Raw genomic sequence first — 13,132 nt, 5'->3', positions numbered from 1 at the left:
ATCTGTTGTAATATTTTACCGGTAGATGGCGTAGTCCCTCATTGACAACTGGTATAAATGTCATGATATTTGGATGCACGGCAACAAAGTTATTGCGTTTCAACTGTCAGTGTGTTGTGTACATCGGTCGGAAAATGAGTTTCAAACAACGAGCTGCAATTGAGTTTTGTGTTAAACTGGGTAAAACTTTTAGTGAAACGCACCAAATGCTACAAAATGCATATGGTGATGAGTGTCTATCCCGTACGCAAGTTTACGAGTGGTTCAGGCGATTCAAATCGAGTAGAGAGACACTGGATGATGACGAAAGATCAGGCCGTCCCAGAACCGGATTATCGGAAGAAAACATCGAAAAAGTGCGTGAATTCATCAAACATAACAAAAAAATCGTCGGTGAAAGTTATTGAAATGGAATTAGGCATTCCTCAAACAACCGCATACCGCATTTTGACCGAAGTTTTGGGCCTTAAGAAGGTTAATTCGTGGTTTGTACCACACAAACTCACCGAAGACCAAATAGTTGATCGAATTGCGCATTGCAAAGACATCGTTAAAAGTGCTCGGCAGGATCGAAACTTCTTGAAATCGATTGTAACTGGTGACGTGACGTGGTGTTTTGAATATGAGCCCGAAACAAAGCGGCAAAGTGTTGAATGGAGAGCGCCGGATGAAGGAACACCCAAAAAAAGTCGCTTGGTGAAGTCAAAAGTTAAGGTGATGCTGATTTGTTTTTACGATTCAAAAGGAATTATCCACTAAGAATTTGTTCAGCCCGGCCAGACAGTCACTGGAGAGTTTTACCTAGGCGTCATGAAGCGTTTGCTGGCATGAATTCGTCGTATTCGGCCCGAATATCGCGAAATCGGCAGTTGGACTCTTTTGGACGATAATGCACCATCACATCGTTCGCTACTTGTAACTGAATTTTTGGTCAAAAATCACATTATTCGGTTGCATCATCCGCCCTATTCACCAGATCTCGCTCCGTGCAATTTCTATCTGTTCCCGAAATTGCATTTGGCGATGAAAGCAAAGTGGCACGCATCGATTGATGCCATTGAGAAGGCGACGACCGCCGTCCTAAAGATCATTCCAATAAAGGACATGGAGAAGTCGTTTGACAACTTGTTGGAGCGTGCAAATATGTGTATCGATGCAAAAGGGGAATACATTGATTAATAAAAATGATTTGTTCCAAAATGTACATTGCTTTTTTGTTTTTTTAAAACGTTCGGTTTCTTTTGGAATGGAGGGTGTATTAGTTTTTATTCCAACTCACCTTTCATAGCCAGTCATGGCTGTTTTATTATTCATCTTCGTTAATTTTCATTGCATAACCGAGCAAAATTAAACTTTACATCTCACTTCATTTCTTTGTTGATTACTTACAAGTTCCGAATTTTGTACTTTCCAAGATACTCAGATCATTTCTTTCATTTTAGGTATCCAGCTCATTTTGGCCAACTGGAATGTCTAAAACTGATAGCGTCCCCAAGGTTTACTGATAAACGCATTGGCTACCTTGGAGCTATGCTTCTCTTGGATGAGAGACAAGACGTTCATCTTCTTATTACCAATTGTCTAAAAAAGTAAGTAAACTGATTTCCTTTTTTCGTTGAATATATCAGTGGCACCCTTTCATCTATTGAAGCATATATTGTGGGTGTTGCACCATTAGTGTTACAATAATAAAGTCTATGTGAAGTCGAAATTGTATTGTTTCTGGTTTATGAGCTCAACAGTTCGTGGGTTAATCAAATAGGATACCATGTAGCACAAAAACACACTTCCCATATGACACTAGTTATGAAAAATCCTGAAAATGTGTACATTGGATTGCTTTTCATTTATTAGCTAAGTTTTAGGAAAGTTTTTAGTAGTTTTATGTGTTATTATTGTAACTAACAACTGGCTGTGTCAGTAATTACCGTTAATATGTTATAAGTTAATTTTTGTCCATTGTAGATATGTTGCCAGAAACGTTAACTTATCAATACTCATTTTTTTTTTCTACGACTGAACAAGAGACCGTCATGCCTTCAAATTTATTTCGTAAATAAGAATTTTGAGCAGAGTTTTGATAAGTACGCTCTTTTCAATGTTTCTGTTAGTGCAAATTTGTCAGATGCGCTCTAAGTCAAGTTGTTACAGGAGTTCTGAAACAACACGTATAACAGTTGTCCAGTGTACAGTTGTCACATGTCTTCATGTCAATATTACTGAGAAAGTAGTAGTCTGAAATTGCTAATCGATGTATTTTCCTGTGAAGAAAATCCTGATATATAATATTCTTAAAATAAAGTATAGTGAAACTTCTCTTAATGAATACTTCCATAATACTGCGGATTTTTTGTCCCTACAAAATACATGTATTATTATGAGGCAGAACCCTTTCTCTTATGGACACAGAGATGGCCATTCTTCTTTTACCCCCAACATAAATTGTGTCCTCTTCACAATAGAGAGAAATTAGATTCAGCTAATTAAAATTACTTTTTGCAATTTGAAAACGAATTTTCAGTTGATCAGCAGTTACAAGCAAATTTCGTTCAGAAACTAGTATTTCCAGAATATTCACGAGAGAGAACTACTGTCAGTTTTGTTCCAGTAACGTCATACACCGTCGTGATATTGGGCTATTTTCACTTTTAGTATAGTTAATAAGCGAATTAAGGGATTTTACAGGGGTATGACATGTACTTGAGAAGAACAGTACCACACATGCATATATTTTGCAGTGCACGGTCGTATAAGTACATCTGCCAGCGATACTTTTGTTTTTACACAGAGAAGGATTTCCTTTTCATTTCTTCAATAATTCGAACACTGAATACAGTATTTCGACAGTAGCCTGTATTTACTGTATATTGTACACAATTACTCCGTGAATTGTGAGTAACTTAAATTTGTGTAACTTCTCTATAACAGATACCTATTATTTACGAACAAATAATCATATCCCATTAGTGTCCATTATTTCAAAGTTTTACTAGGGTATCTCAAAAGTTCCCTGACCTAGGGTAACTCTGTTATCAGAGTTACAGCAAAATGTAAGAGGGAAAACCGTCTCCAAATATGATGTTTTCAGTCTAAAGTGAAAGATTTTTTAAATCTGATGAGCCGTTTGGGTTGTGCACTCTTTATACGCTCAATGTTAAATAAAAAATCAACTTTGCCATTTACCTGAACCCACAACATAAGTAAATGAAGTTACTGTCTTTTACGCGAACGTGTCGATCGCCAGCTCCCATGTCAAACAGTAAATGTTGACAGCCCAAACGGCTTATCCGATTTATTTATATAAAGTCCTTCACTTTAGATTGAAAATATCATAATTGGAGACGGTTTTCCCCCCTTATATGTTGTAACTCTGATAATAACTGAGTTACCCTCTGTCTGCGGACTTTTGAGACACACTGTATATTCATAAATGAATGATTGGGTTTCGTAACTGAACAAAACAAGCCCTACCACTTCACACAGATGAAACCTTTATCTTTAGAAAGAGCAGCTATCCACGTTTGAAACGTGTTACAATTTAGAGCTTCCTCCTCCCTAATTGTCGCAGGAATGTACAAATATTTCAAAGTTGTTCTTCGTTAGCTGTGCTGCAGATGACCAGTATAACCTGCTGTGGTTAAGTTGTTCACCTTGCACGTAATTCTGTTGATAATGTGTTCTTTTTGTAGTCAGATAACACGTGCCCTGCAGACCACAATACCAGATACTCTTCGTCGGGTATTACAGCAATTTATTACCTCGTACTTCGTAACTAAGAGTGCATGTATTGAATGTGATAACACGTCATAAGGCTGAACAGATGCTTTTCCTAATAATTTCATATGTGTAAAATATTTAAAAACAGTAATTACCAAGCCGCAGCAGTGCCATCAGATGATAGTAAATTGTGCTTGTTTCTCTTGATTTACAGTGACTTGAATAGTTCAACCCAGTTCGTTGTTGGCCTTGCGTTATGTACGTTAGGAGCGATTGCATCTCCTGAAATGTCTCGTGATCTTGCCTCTGAAGTCGAGAGGTTAATGAAATCTCCGAATGCCTACATCAAGAAAAAGGCAGCTTTGTGTGCATTTAGAATAATCCGTAAAGTTCCTGAACTGATGGAAATCTTTCTTCCAGCCACAAGATCACTTCTGTCTGAGAAGAATCATGGTGAGTATTCTATATGTAGCATAGTAACTGCACTCCCTAGCATAATAATGCGAAAAATTATTACTCAGAAACAAGCTTCGCATTGAACTTTATATGCCAGACAAGTCCAACGAGAATTATAAGAACGTATCTCACTAAACCCTGTGCTCAAAGTGATTCATTTTATCCCAACTTATTGAGGGAAAAACACATGGAATTGTATGCATGCTTTTTACAGGCAACTAAACTGTCATCTTTCATGCACTTCTTCGGTAAATAAAAATCTTCCCCGAAATTGAAAGCATTACCTAGACCATATTGAAAAATGATTGACTGTTACTGAGACACGGTTGTTTGCAAAATATTTACGTTATGTTGGCATTTATCGTCTTATCCCATTAATCGAAAAAGGAGTTTGTGGTAGGCCTTCGATTCCAAGTCGTATGAACCATTGCAAAATTAAACATTAATTAAGCAACACATAACTGCTTATGAGAATCAGTAATTTTACATTGTATTTACAACTAGGTAAACTGTGAAGATCACAAAGCAAAACACTTTATAATAATTTGTAAACGTACTCTTTCATTTATCAAACGTACTCTTTATCATTTTTCGTAAATGCAGAAATCTTATTAAACGCTTGTAGGGACATGGGCTTAGAAGTAAATGCAGAGAAAACTAAATACATGGAAGTGCGTCGGGATCGTAATATAGCAAATTATGGATGCGTTAAAATATTAAATAATACTTTTGATAAAGTGGATAGTTTCAAATATCTAGGATCAATATTAACAGAGGAAAATCATATTCACGAAGAAATTAAATGTCAACTAAAAGCAGGGAATTTGTGTTACTATTCGGTTCAAAATCTCTTGTTGTCGCGAATCCTGTCGAGGAATTTGAAGCTTAAAATATACAAAACGATAATCATGCCTGTTGTTCTGTATAGTTGCGAAACATGGTCGCTTACTCTGAGGGAAGAACATAAACTGAAAATATTCGAGAACAAGATCCTGAGACGAATATTCGGACCCAGGAGGTACGGGAATGGGGAATGGCGGAAACTTCATAATGAGGAACTACATAATTTATACGGTTTACCCAACATTGTTAGGGTCGTGAAGTCTAGGAGGCTTAGGTGGGCAGGTCATGTAGCTAGAATGGAAGAAAGTAGAAACGCTTTCAAAGTCTTGACTGGAAAACCAATCGGAAAACGACCATTAGGAAGACCTAGGTGCAGATGGGAGGACAATATTAAGATGGATCTCGCAGAGATTGGAATACAAAGTGGAAACTGAATGCAGTTAGCTAAGGATAGAAGTCAGTGGAGAGCCTTTGTGAACGTGGCATTGAACTTCCGGGTTCCATAGGCCATAGAGTGAGTGAGTTAGTTACTCTTTCATTTATTGCGTTTAATATTTCATGTACCGTTTTGGTGTTTCCTGGCACTTTCGTTCATATCTAGGCAACTCATCTCACTTCTTATAATTTTGTCTTGCACTGGAATGCTCTTTTAATAGCCTTGTTGTTGTGGAAAAGTTTACGAAGATTTTTGTGAAGCCACAGGATCTAAAAAACAATCATGGTGTGTGTTCCATCACGAATTGATGATGAAATTGGATTAATAAGTAAAGCACAATTTATGTAGAAAAAAAAATGTAATAGGTAACATATCAATAATACCTACACAAAGTGAAGGCTCATATTAAAGGTACATTTGAACATAGCTGCCAAGTCCGTCTATACATTTCTCCCATAACCGTGGCATGTTTCAAAATACTCTGTTAATAGTAATCCGTCTTTTGGGAGTATTGCCGTCTGCGCATAACTCATTTGACTTTGTCATTGGAATTGAAACGTCGACTGGACAAGAATTTCTTTATCGTTCCAAATGGATGGTAGTCTGATGATGCCAGATCAGGATTGTACAGCGTGTATTCGAGCTTGTCCCAATGACACTTTTGGAATTTCTCACAAATAGAAGCAGCAAGTTCGAGACATGGATTGTCTGAAGGAGTTTGACGTTTCCACCATTAATGTTAGGGTGTTTGTCAGAAAACCCACGACACAACTTTGACAATATCATTTCATATGATTCAGCACTCGCAATGGCTCCACGTGTTAGCAAATCCAGTCAGAACCCTTTGTGTCCCAAAACACAGTCACTTGCACTTTTTTTCGCAGATTGAATCACCTTAAATTTCTTTTTGGTAGGGAATCGGTATATTCATTTAGTGGATGACCGTTTTATTTCAGACTTGTAGTGGTACGCCAAGTATTTGTCAGTTATAATGATATCTTCTAGTAAAAGCATATCCTTCTCCAGCGTACCGTTCAAAGTGATCCAGGCATGTCATCAGTTGCTAGCCCTTATGGACGTCTGTGATATTCTTTGGCGCCTACCAAGCTACCAGTTCATGAAATTTCTGTTTGTTATGCAGCACACACACTCTACTGTATGAAATGTTAAACGTGTTCGACAGTCTTCGAAAATGGATTCGCCTGTGTTTGACTTGGCTCTTCACTAGCAGTGACATTGTGCTCGCTTGATACTATTACTGGTCGCCTGGCATATGACAAATCCACTCGCAATGGTTCACACGGCCCTCTTGAAAGAATTTAGACTACCTTGAGATGTTGGTCCAGTCCATATGCACATCATTTCGCTGTGGATTTCAACCGGGTTTTGTCCTTTTACCTAAATAAACGAACTACATTTATCTACTCTTAACAAGTAGACGGCTGTAACACACATTTGTGCTCAGTAGTTCACGCTTCTTGCGCTAGAAGTACACTTGATAGAACAGCTACCGACTACAGTGCGAATTTCAAAGTGCTTTTCGTTCAGTTTTCACTCCCAGATCAGTATAATATCGCTTGAAAAATAGCTGTGCATTACTTATTGATCCGCCCATGTAAGTAATTTGATTGAAATTTGAAGCATTGTGTTTCACGTTTCTTATTTGAGAGAGAGAGCAGAAGTTGTCATAATTTATATAACTAAGGAGGATGTTTTGGGAGTTGGAAAATATATAAGGGCAGATTTCAGTTCGGAAACAATAGAAAAACACTAGACTAATGTGCTTGCACATATTATTCCTATTTTCGCAAAATATCTTGTTTATCGATCGGGTAATACCGATTTTTACCATTTATTATGACTTGTTGAAACTCTATTTATTATACAAGTTAATTATTTATTACAGGTGTTTTGATAACTGGTGTTACGTTAATAACAGAAATGTGTGAGCATAGTCCAGATATGTTACAGCATTTTAAGAAGGTAAGATCAACACATTTATCCATGAAAGTAAGTAGTACATGGAGAAAAAATTCTACAGCCGTGAAGAAGTGTATAACAGGGTTGTTAACCGTAGCGGGACCAATTGGTGGAAATAAATTTTATTGTGTCAGATTTTCCCGCAAAAGAGATTTCGGTCTCGGTACGAAACTAGTTCTTCGATAAAATCTGTTCTGGATCCAGAACCAGAGTTGCTTCTCTGAGTAAATAGATTCTGGAACCGAAACCGAATTCTTGAAGTAGAAGCGAAATTACAGAGAAAAGGGGAATAGATTTTGTAACAATATCACTGAAGGTGGTTGGTTCTCTTGAGTTACCATTTTACATTTTCTCAACAACGTTTGTAGCTTGTAACGATTTCGAACTAGAACGATGTTTGCAAATGGTAATATCAAAATGTATTTCAGTTCTTTCTGAAAACATCCGATTGTGGTTTTCGGTTTTATGAACAGAACCGATATGTCGAAATGCATTTCGGCTCTCCTTCCGAAGCACATCGATTTTTTTTTCTTTTTTTCCGGAACCGGAATCTAGAGCATTTTCTGTTTCGTTACCGTTAACAGCCCTAGTACAAAGAGTAAATTCAGATTGCTTTTCGTCGTAAAGCAGTAATTCTATTTTGTTTGGTTGAAATGCGTAATCATTTAATGTTGCTGTAATAAGTTTTGAATCTAAGGAAAATATGCATAATTTGTGCCTTATTTGAAGTAATCAGAACGTGCTGTGATATTAGTTTTCAATCTAAGGAAAATATGTATAGTTTCTTATTTGAAGTAATTAGACCATAAATAGAGTATATATTCTTTAAAAATCTCAGGGTCAAAGCACAATCCCTCCGCCATTTGATCTTATCGTGGGTCAGTTCGATCCAGTCAAAACTATCAACCTTCGTAATATCCCGTTTTCACGTCACTGTCCTTCATGTGATCTTTTCTGAAAAAAATAAAACAATAGGGGTGTTATGTGTACCCACGTGAAAGAGTTTGGTTTATGTAGGTGATATTTTCTCTATTGATACTGGTTGATGTAGGTGATATTTTCTCAATATTGATACCGGAAGTCTTAGTAGGTTGCTACCACTTTCAGTTTTAGTAGAGGGACTCGAGTGAAGATACAATATGTTGTTGGAACGCTTAGTTGATTGCAAAAAACGCTTCTATCTATCTACAAGTATGAGTCACAAGGTTTGCAATATTCTGGAACATAACATACCTTTAATTACAGTACCATGAAAGCAGGTTAACGTTCAAAGTATAACCCCTCGTGTTGGACTGTCTCCATCCACTTCGTGCCAGTTTCTGGATTCCGTCTCGATACCACATCGTGTTCTAGGCAAAGAAGTCAGTCAGTACTGTTTCCATTTCTTGCTGGTTGGTGAAGCATCGTCATTTCAGGAAGTGCAAGCATGGACCGAACAGATGGTAGTAGGAAGTAGGGATGGCCAGAAACGGTTCCTGGTGGAATCGGTTTTCGGGTCTGAACGGATCCGGTTCCGGAACAGTTTTTTCGGATCCAAGTCTAGAACCGGTTCGGACCCTGGTCTGGAATCGGTTCTTCGGATCCAGGTCTGGAACCGGATCTCTAAGAACCGGTTCCGCTGGAACCGAAACTTTGTGATCATCCCTACGCTAAACCCAAGCAGCTGGCAGGCTGTGAACAGTATGCTAGATGAAATGGAAGCGATAGGCAGGCGGCGGCAGCTTGTCTCATTTGGCTAAATAAACTGGGTAACAGGCAAACTGGCCAACTCATTTGGCTAAACACCCACTGGTGGACCAAAATTTTTTCTGGGGACACAAGCGGGTCTGGGCGGGGAAGGCACAAGCGCATGGTCCTCTTTGCATTTTTTTTAAGGTGAACTTTGTGCCTCCTTTACGGGTCTTTGGGGGCTTTCGGATCCAGGTCTGGAACCGGTTCCTAAGATCCGGTTCTGGGACCGGGATTTCGGATCCACGTCTGGAACCGGTTCTGGGACCGGGATTTCGGATCCACGTCTGAAACCGGTTCTTAAGATCCGGTTCTGGAACCGGGATTTCGGATCCAGGTCTGGAACCGGTTCCTAATATCCGGTTCTGGAACCGGGTTTTTGGATCCAGGTCGATCCGGTTCTGGAACCGGGTTTTTGGATGCAGGTCCGAAACCGGATCTCCGAGAAACGGTTCTTCGCGGAACCGGTTCCGCCGGAACCGGAACTTTGTGGCCATCCCTAGTAGGAAGAGGCAAGTCAGGGCCATTTGCAGGGTAGCATCAGTTTGATGCCATCAAGTTTCTGCATTTTTGTGTTGCATCTTTCGAACTGAGTATGGTTTTGTGTTATCCAGTTGCAGCAGGGCCCGCTTTCGATTCACCAGTGCAGAATATTTTTGGCGTGTTGTAGCATGCATCCGCTGCCACTGTACTCTGGGTTCGAGCAGTCTGAGGCCGTATTCTTGACACTTTCAAACCGACCCGTATTTCTGGGACATGTTGGCTTATCGTCTGATGATTAAACCTACACCAACCTTGCTGACGAATAAACTTTTTTTTTTTCCTTACCACTTCACTATTGTTAAATGGCTATTGTTAGTGGCCGGCGTAAAGTCCACAAATGAATCCTTCCCAGGAAGCTGTCATTGTTCTACGGATTGTGCTTAAATGGATCATCATACTTGATCCTATTATCAAATATAAGTCCCAGTGTAGCCTGCAATGTATCGCGACGTAACAGCGGTTAAATGTGGAGCCAGGGAAATTTAACTGTTTTTGTTGAGAACAAACTTCTATAATCTTTTGGAGGAGCAAAAGTTAGTACTTTAGGTTTACCGTTTGACCATAACTTATACAAAAATTACACGACTACAACTTGCTGCTGTATTTTAAGCATCATCTTGACTAATGATGCAAGCTCGGTCACATCATTTATCGGAAGTGTAAATATTGAAATTTCACGTTTTTTAACTACTCTTCCTGCTTTCCTCTCGAGTTTACAATAATTCACAAATTGTAACCATACAAATAGAACCATATTTCGGACTTCCCTCCCCCCCCCCCACATACTTGTGTTCTTCGATTCGTTAGTGGCCATTTGTGAATTTCAGAATTATTTGTGTTTAGTATAATTTGCTTGTTTATACCAGTTACGAAATAGTATATAATTAATAACTATAAAGCAAACACGAGGATATCAATATGTGTTTTAGTAAAATAATACACACCATAGACAAGCCTTCGAAGTAGATGAAGTCAGGTTAACTCAGCGTTCATAGAGTGTTAACATTTATCCACTCCTTTGAATGCAAATGAAGTTTACTAAGCTACTTCCAGCTGTGCGAAGTGTTACGTTGGTGTAACGAAATGAGACATAAATATCAGAATAAAGAACATTACAGGGATGCAAGGTATAATGACTTTACAGTTGTTTTCGAAACATTTGAAAGATAGTGGCAATCGTATAGAGCAAAATTATGAAAAAAAAAATCCTCGCAAGATTTGTATTTGAGACTTCATAAAAAATGTGCAAAATCATTTCTAAATATAGATCCAAGTAACGAACTTAATTGAATTAACATTAAAAATGTATACACCATGTTTTTTTTTCTAATATCGGAAAATATCAATCAGAATATCATATACAGGGTGGCCCAAAAGTAGGTATACACCACTGCATTGACCAAGTATAACATTCTAGTTTATGGGTTTGCTTCGGCTCTTCCGAGCTTAAGATGTAAGTAAAAACACATTAAGAACAGATAATAAAGCAACTAAGTCTACCTGATGGATAACAATAAGAAATGATACAAAATGCAATGACTGATCAGTACGGTACTGTATACCTATTTTTGGACCACCCCATACTTGTGTTCTATATAGTAGAATACCAATGTAACGAAATTTTGGGGACCTCCAAAATTAATTTGTTATAATGAAATTTTGTTATACTAATATAAGTCAATTTTCGAAAGCTCGCCTATTGTTGCATCCACTGCATGATCTATATTAGTTCAAAACGAATTTACAGACAAAATAAGCTTAATACTCATTAGATGAGAGCTTGAGGTATAGCAATTGCAAGAGGTATTTGTGTAGTTCGGTATACTAAATTCTAACAATGGTGGATAGCGATACGAAGGCAGATCCTACTGCCACTTAAAGAAGGTTGTTGAGGAAAGACTAACGGTCTTATTACAATACTAATTATATTGTAAAACAAGATGAATTTTAATTATATTTTGAAAAAAAAATAAATGGCAAAAAGAAGAAAGTTCTAAATTCGTTATACTGAAAGTTCTAAATTCCTTAAAATGTTTAACGTACATTAAGTAGGGAAAAGGAAAGGAATCTAAAAATAATTTCACGGTTCAAAACATTTCATTATACTAGCATTCGTCACAGCGACATTTTGTTGTATTCTATAAGAGAATGAGACTACTTCTCATGGCAAACCACAACAGGCTTCAATTTTAGAAAACATATATATATATATATATATAATATAATATAATATAAAATTTATTTATTTATTTTGTGTAAACCTGGTTTTACTATCTTCTTTCCCATTTAATTAATTTGTGTTCCAGATGATGGCAGTACAACTCTTGACGAAAATCTGATGTAATTTGGTTTTATACATTTCTTTAAAGCATCTATTTTGTTTTCTTTTATAATGTATGTAATCAAGGTGATTTTTTTTTTTTTAATTTATAGATTGTATCGAATCTAGTACGAATTCTGAAAAACTTAATCCTAGCAGGATATTCTCCTGAACATGATGTTTCTGGTGTAAGTGATCCATTTCTACAGGTAGGTGTCGTATTGATTCATTAATCTATATTCTTGCTATGTATCCTGTAAATATGTTTAAGTAACTTTACGAGTTCTCGATTGAAAAGTCGTGAAATTTTAGACTAATCCATTTTGCATAAGATTGCAGGCGTTTAAAACGACAAATTTTCTTAAGAAGGACGTCATGGAACTCGGTGGTAGATCTGTTATCTCTGACTGAAGAGATCCATTGGTGGATAGTATTATGTCCGTTAGTAGGGAGTGGTTCGAAATACATTCTAGTGCTCTACGGGATAACGAACTAAATCTACAGACTTAAATATTAAATTTGTGTAATTAATAATTTATTTCTTATACAAGAATTTTATTTTAATTGTAACGAAAGGCTCAGTTTAAATTATTTTCATTGTTGTGCCAGTATTATCACGTGGCAACAATACTGTTTATATTAAAAAAAAAAAAAAATAGTTTATGAAATTAAACTCTTCAATGAATCCTTATTTCAAAGTCTGTAATGTTAGTACTTGATAGGAAGGAAAAAAAGAGTGTGGAGTGCCTTTTTTTAAGAAAGCACATCTACCAAACCTGTCCAAAACAATACATTTTCACTATACCAGTCAGTAATTCACATGTCAAATGAAAGTGAATATCATGAGTGTCTAGTGATGAGATGATAGGAACAGAATGTCAACAGAGCTTGTGATGGTCGAAATTTATTTAGATGAACTTCAAATGACCTATCAATTTTTCCACAAAACTGCTGTGGAAAATAAGACTGCTCAACTGCGAGGATCTCCCAAAATTATTAATAATAATGCAGGCGCCTACAATCGCTAATGGTTTGCGTTGTTTTTGTTTAGTTCAGTACAGCATACAGCTAATTAGTACTAATGGTAATGTGTAGTAATGGCTGTTACA

General features: G+C 37.2%; 1 protein-coding gene across 2 annotated transcripts in view; it reads left to right on the top strand.

Annotated features, from left to right (window-relative positions):
- Positions 1-13,132, top strand: part of AP-1gamma (adaptor protein complex 1, gamma subunit) — a 161,258-nt gene that overhangs the window by 112,860 nt on the left and 35,266 nt on the right. For both annotated transcript variants that reach the window (XM_081745020.1, XM_081745019.1), the window contains 4 exons: positions 1,443-1,589; positions 3,932-4,170; positions 7,359-7,435; positions 12,137-12,232. In XM_081745020.1, the coding sequence (XP_081601146.1) occupies positions 1,443-1,589; positions 3,932-4,170; positions 7,359-7,435; positions 12,137-12,232 (559 nt within the window). The remainder of the gene's footprint in view (positions 1-1,442; positions 1,590-3,931; positions 4,171-7,358; positions 7,436-12,136; positions 12,233-13,132) is intronic.

Source organism: Thermobia domestica, chromosome 18 (genome assembly GCF_964235325.1).
Source record: "Thermobia domestica chromosome 18, izTheDome1.hap1.1, whole genome shotgun sequence".
NCBI classification, from domain to species: Eukaryota; Metazoa; Arthropoda; class Insecta; order Zygentoma; family Lepismatidae; genus Thermobia; species Thermobia domestica.
Note: the sequence above shows the minus strand (reverse complement) of the source record. Positions and strands in the feature narration are given on the sequence as shown.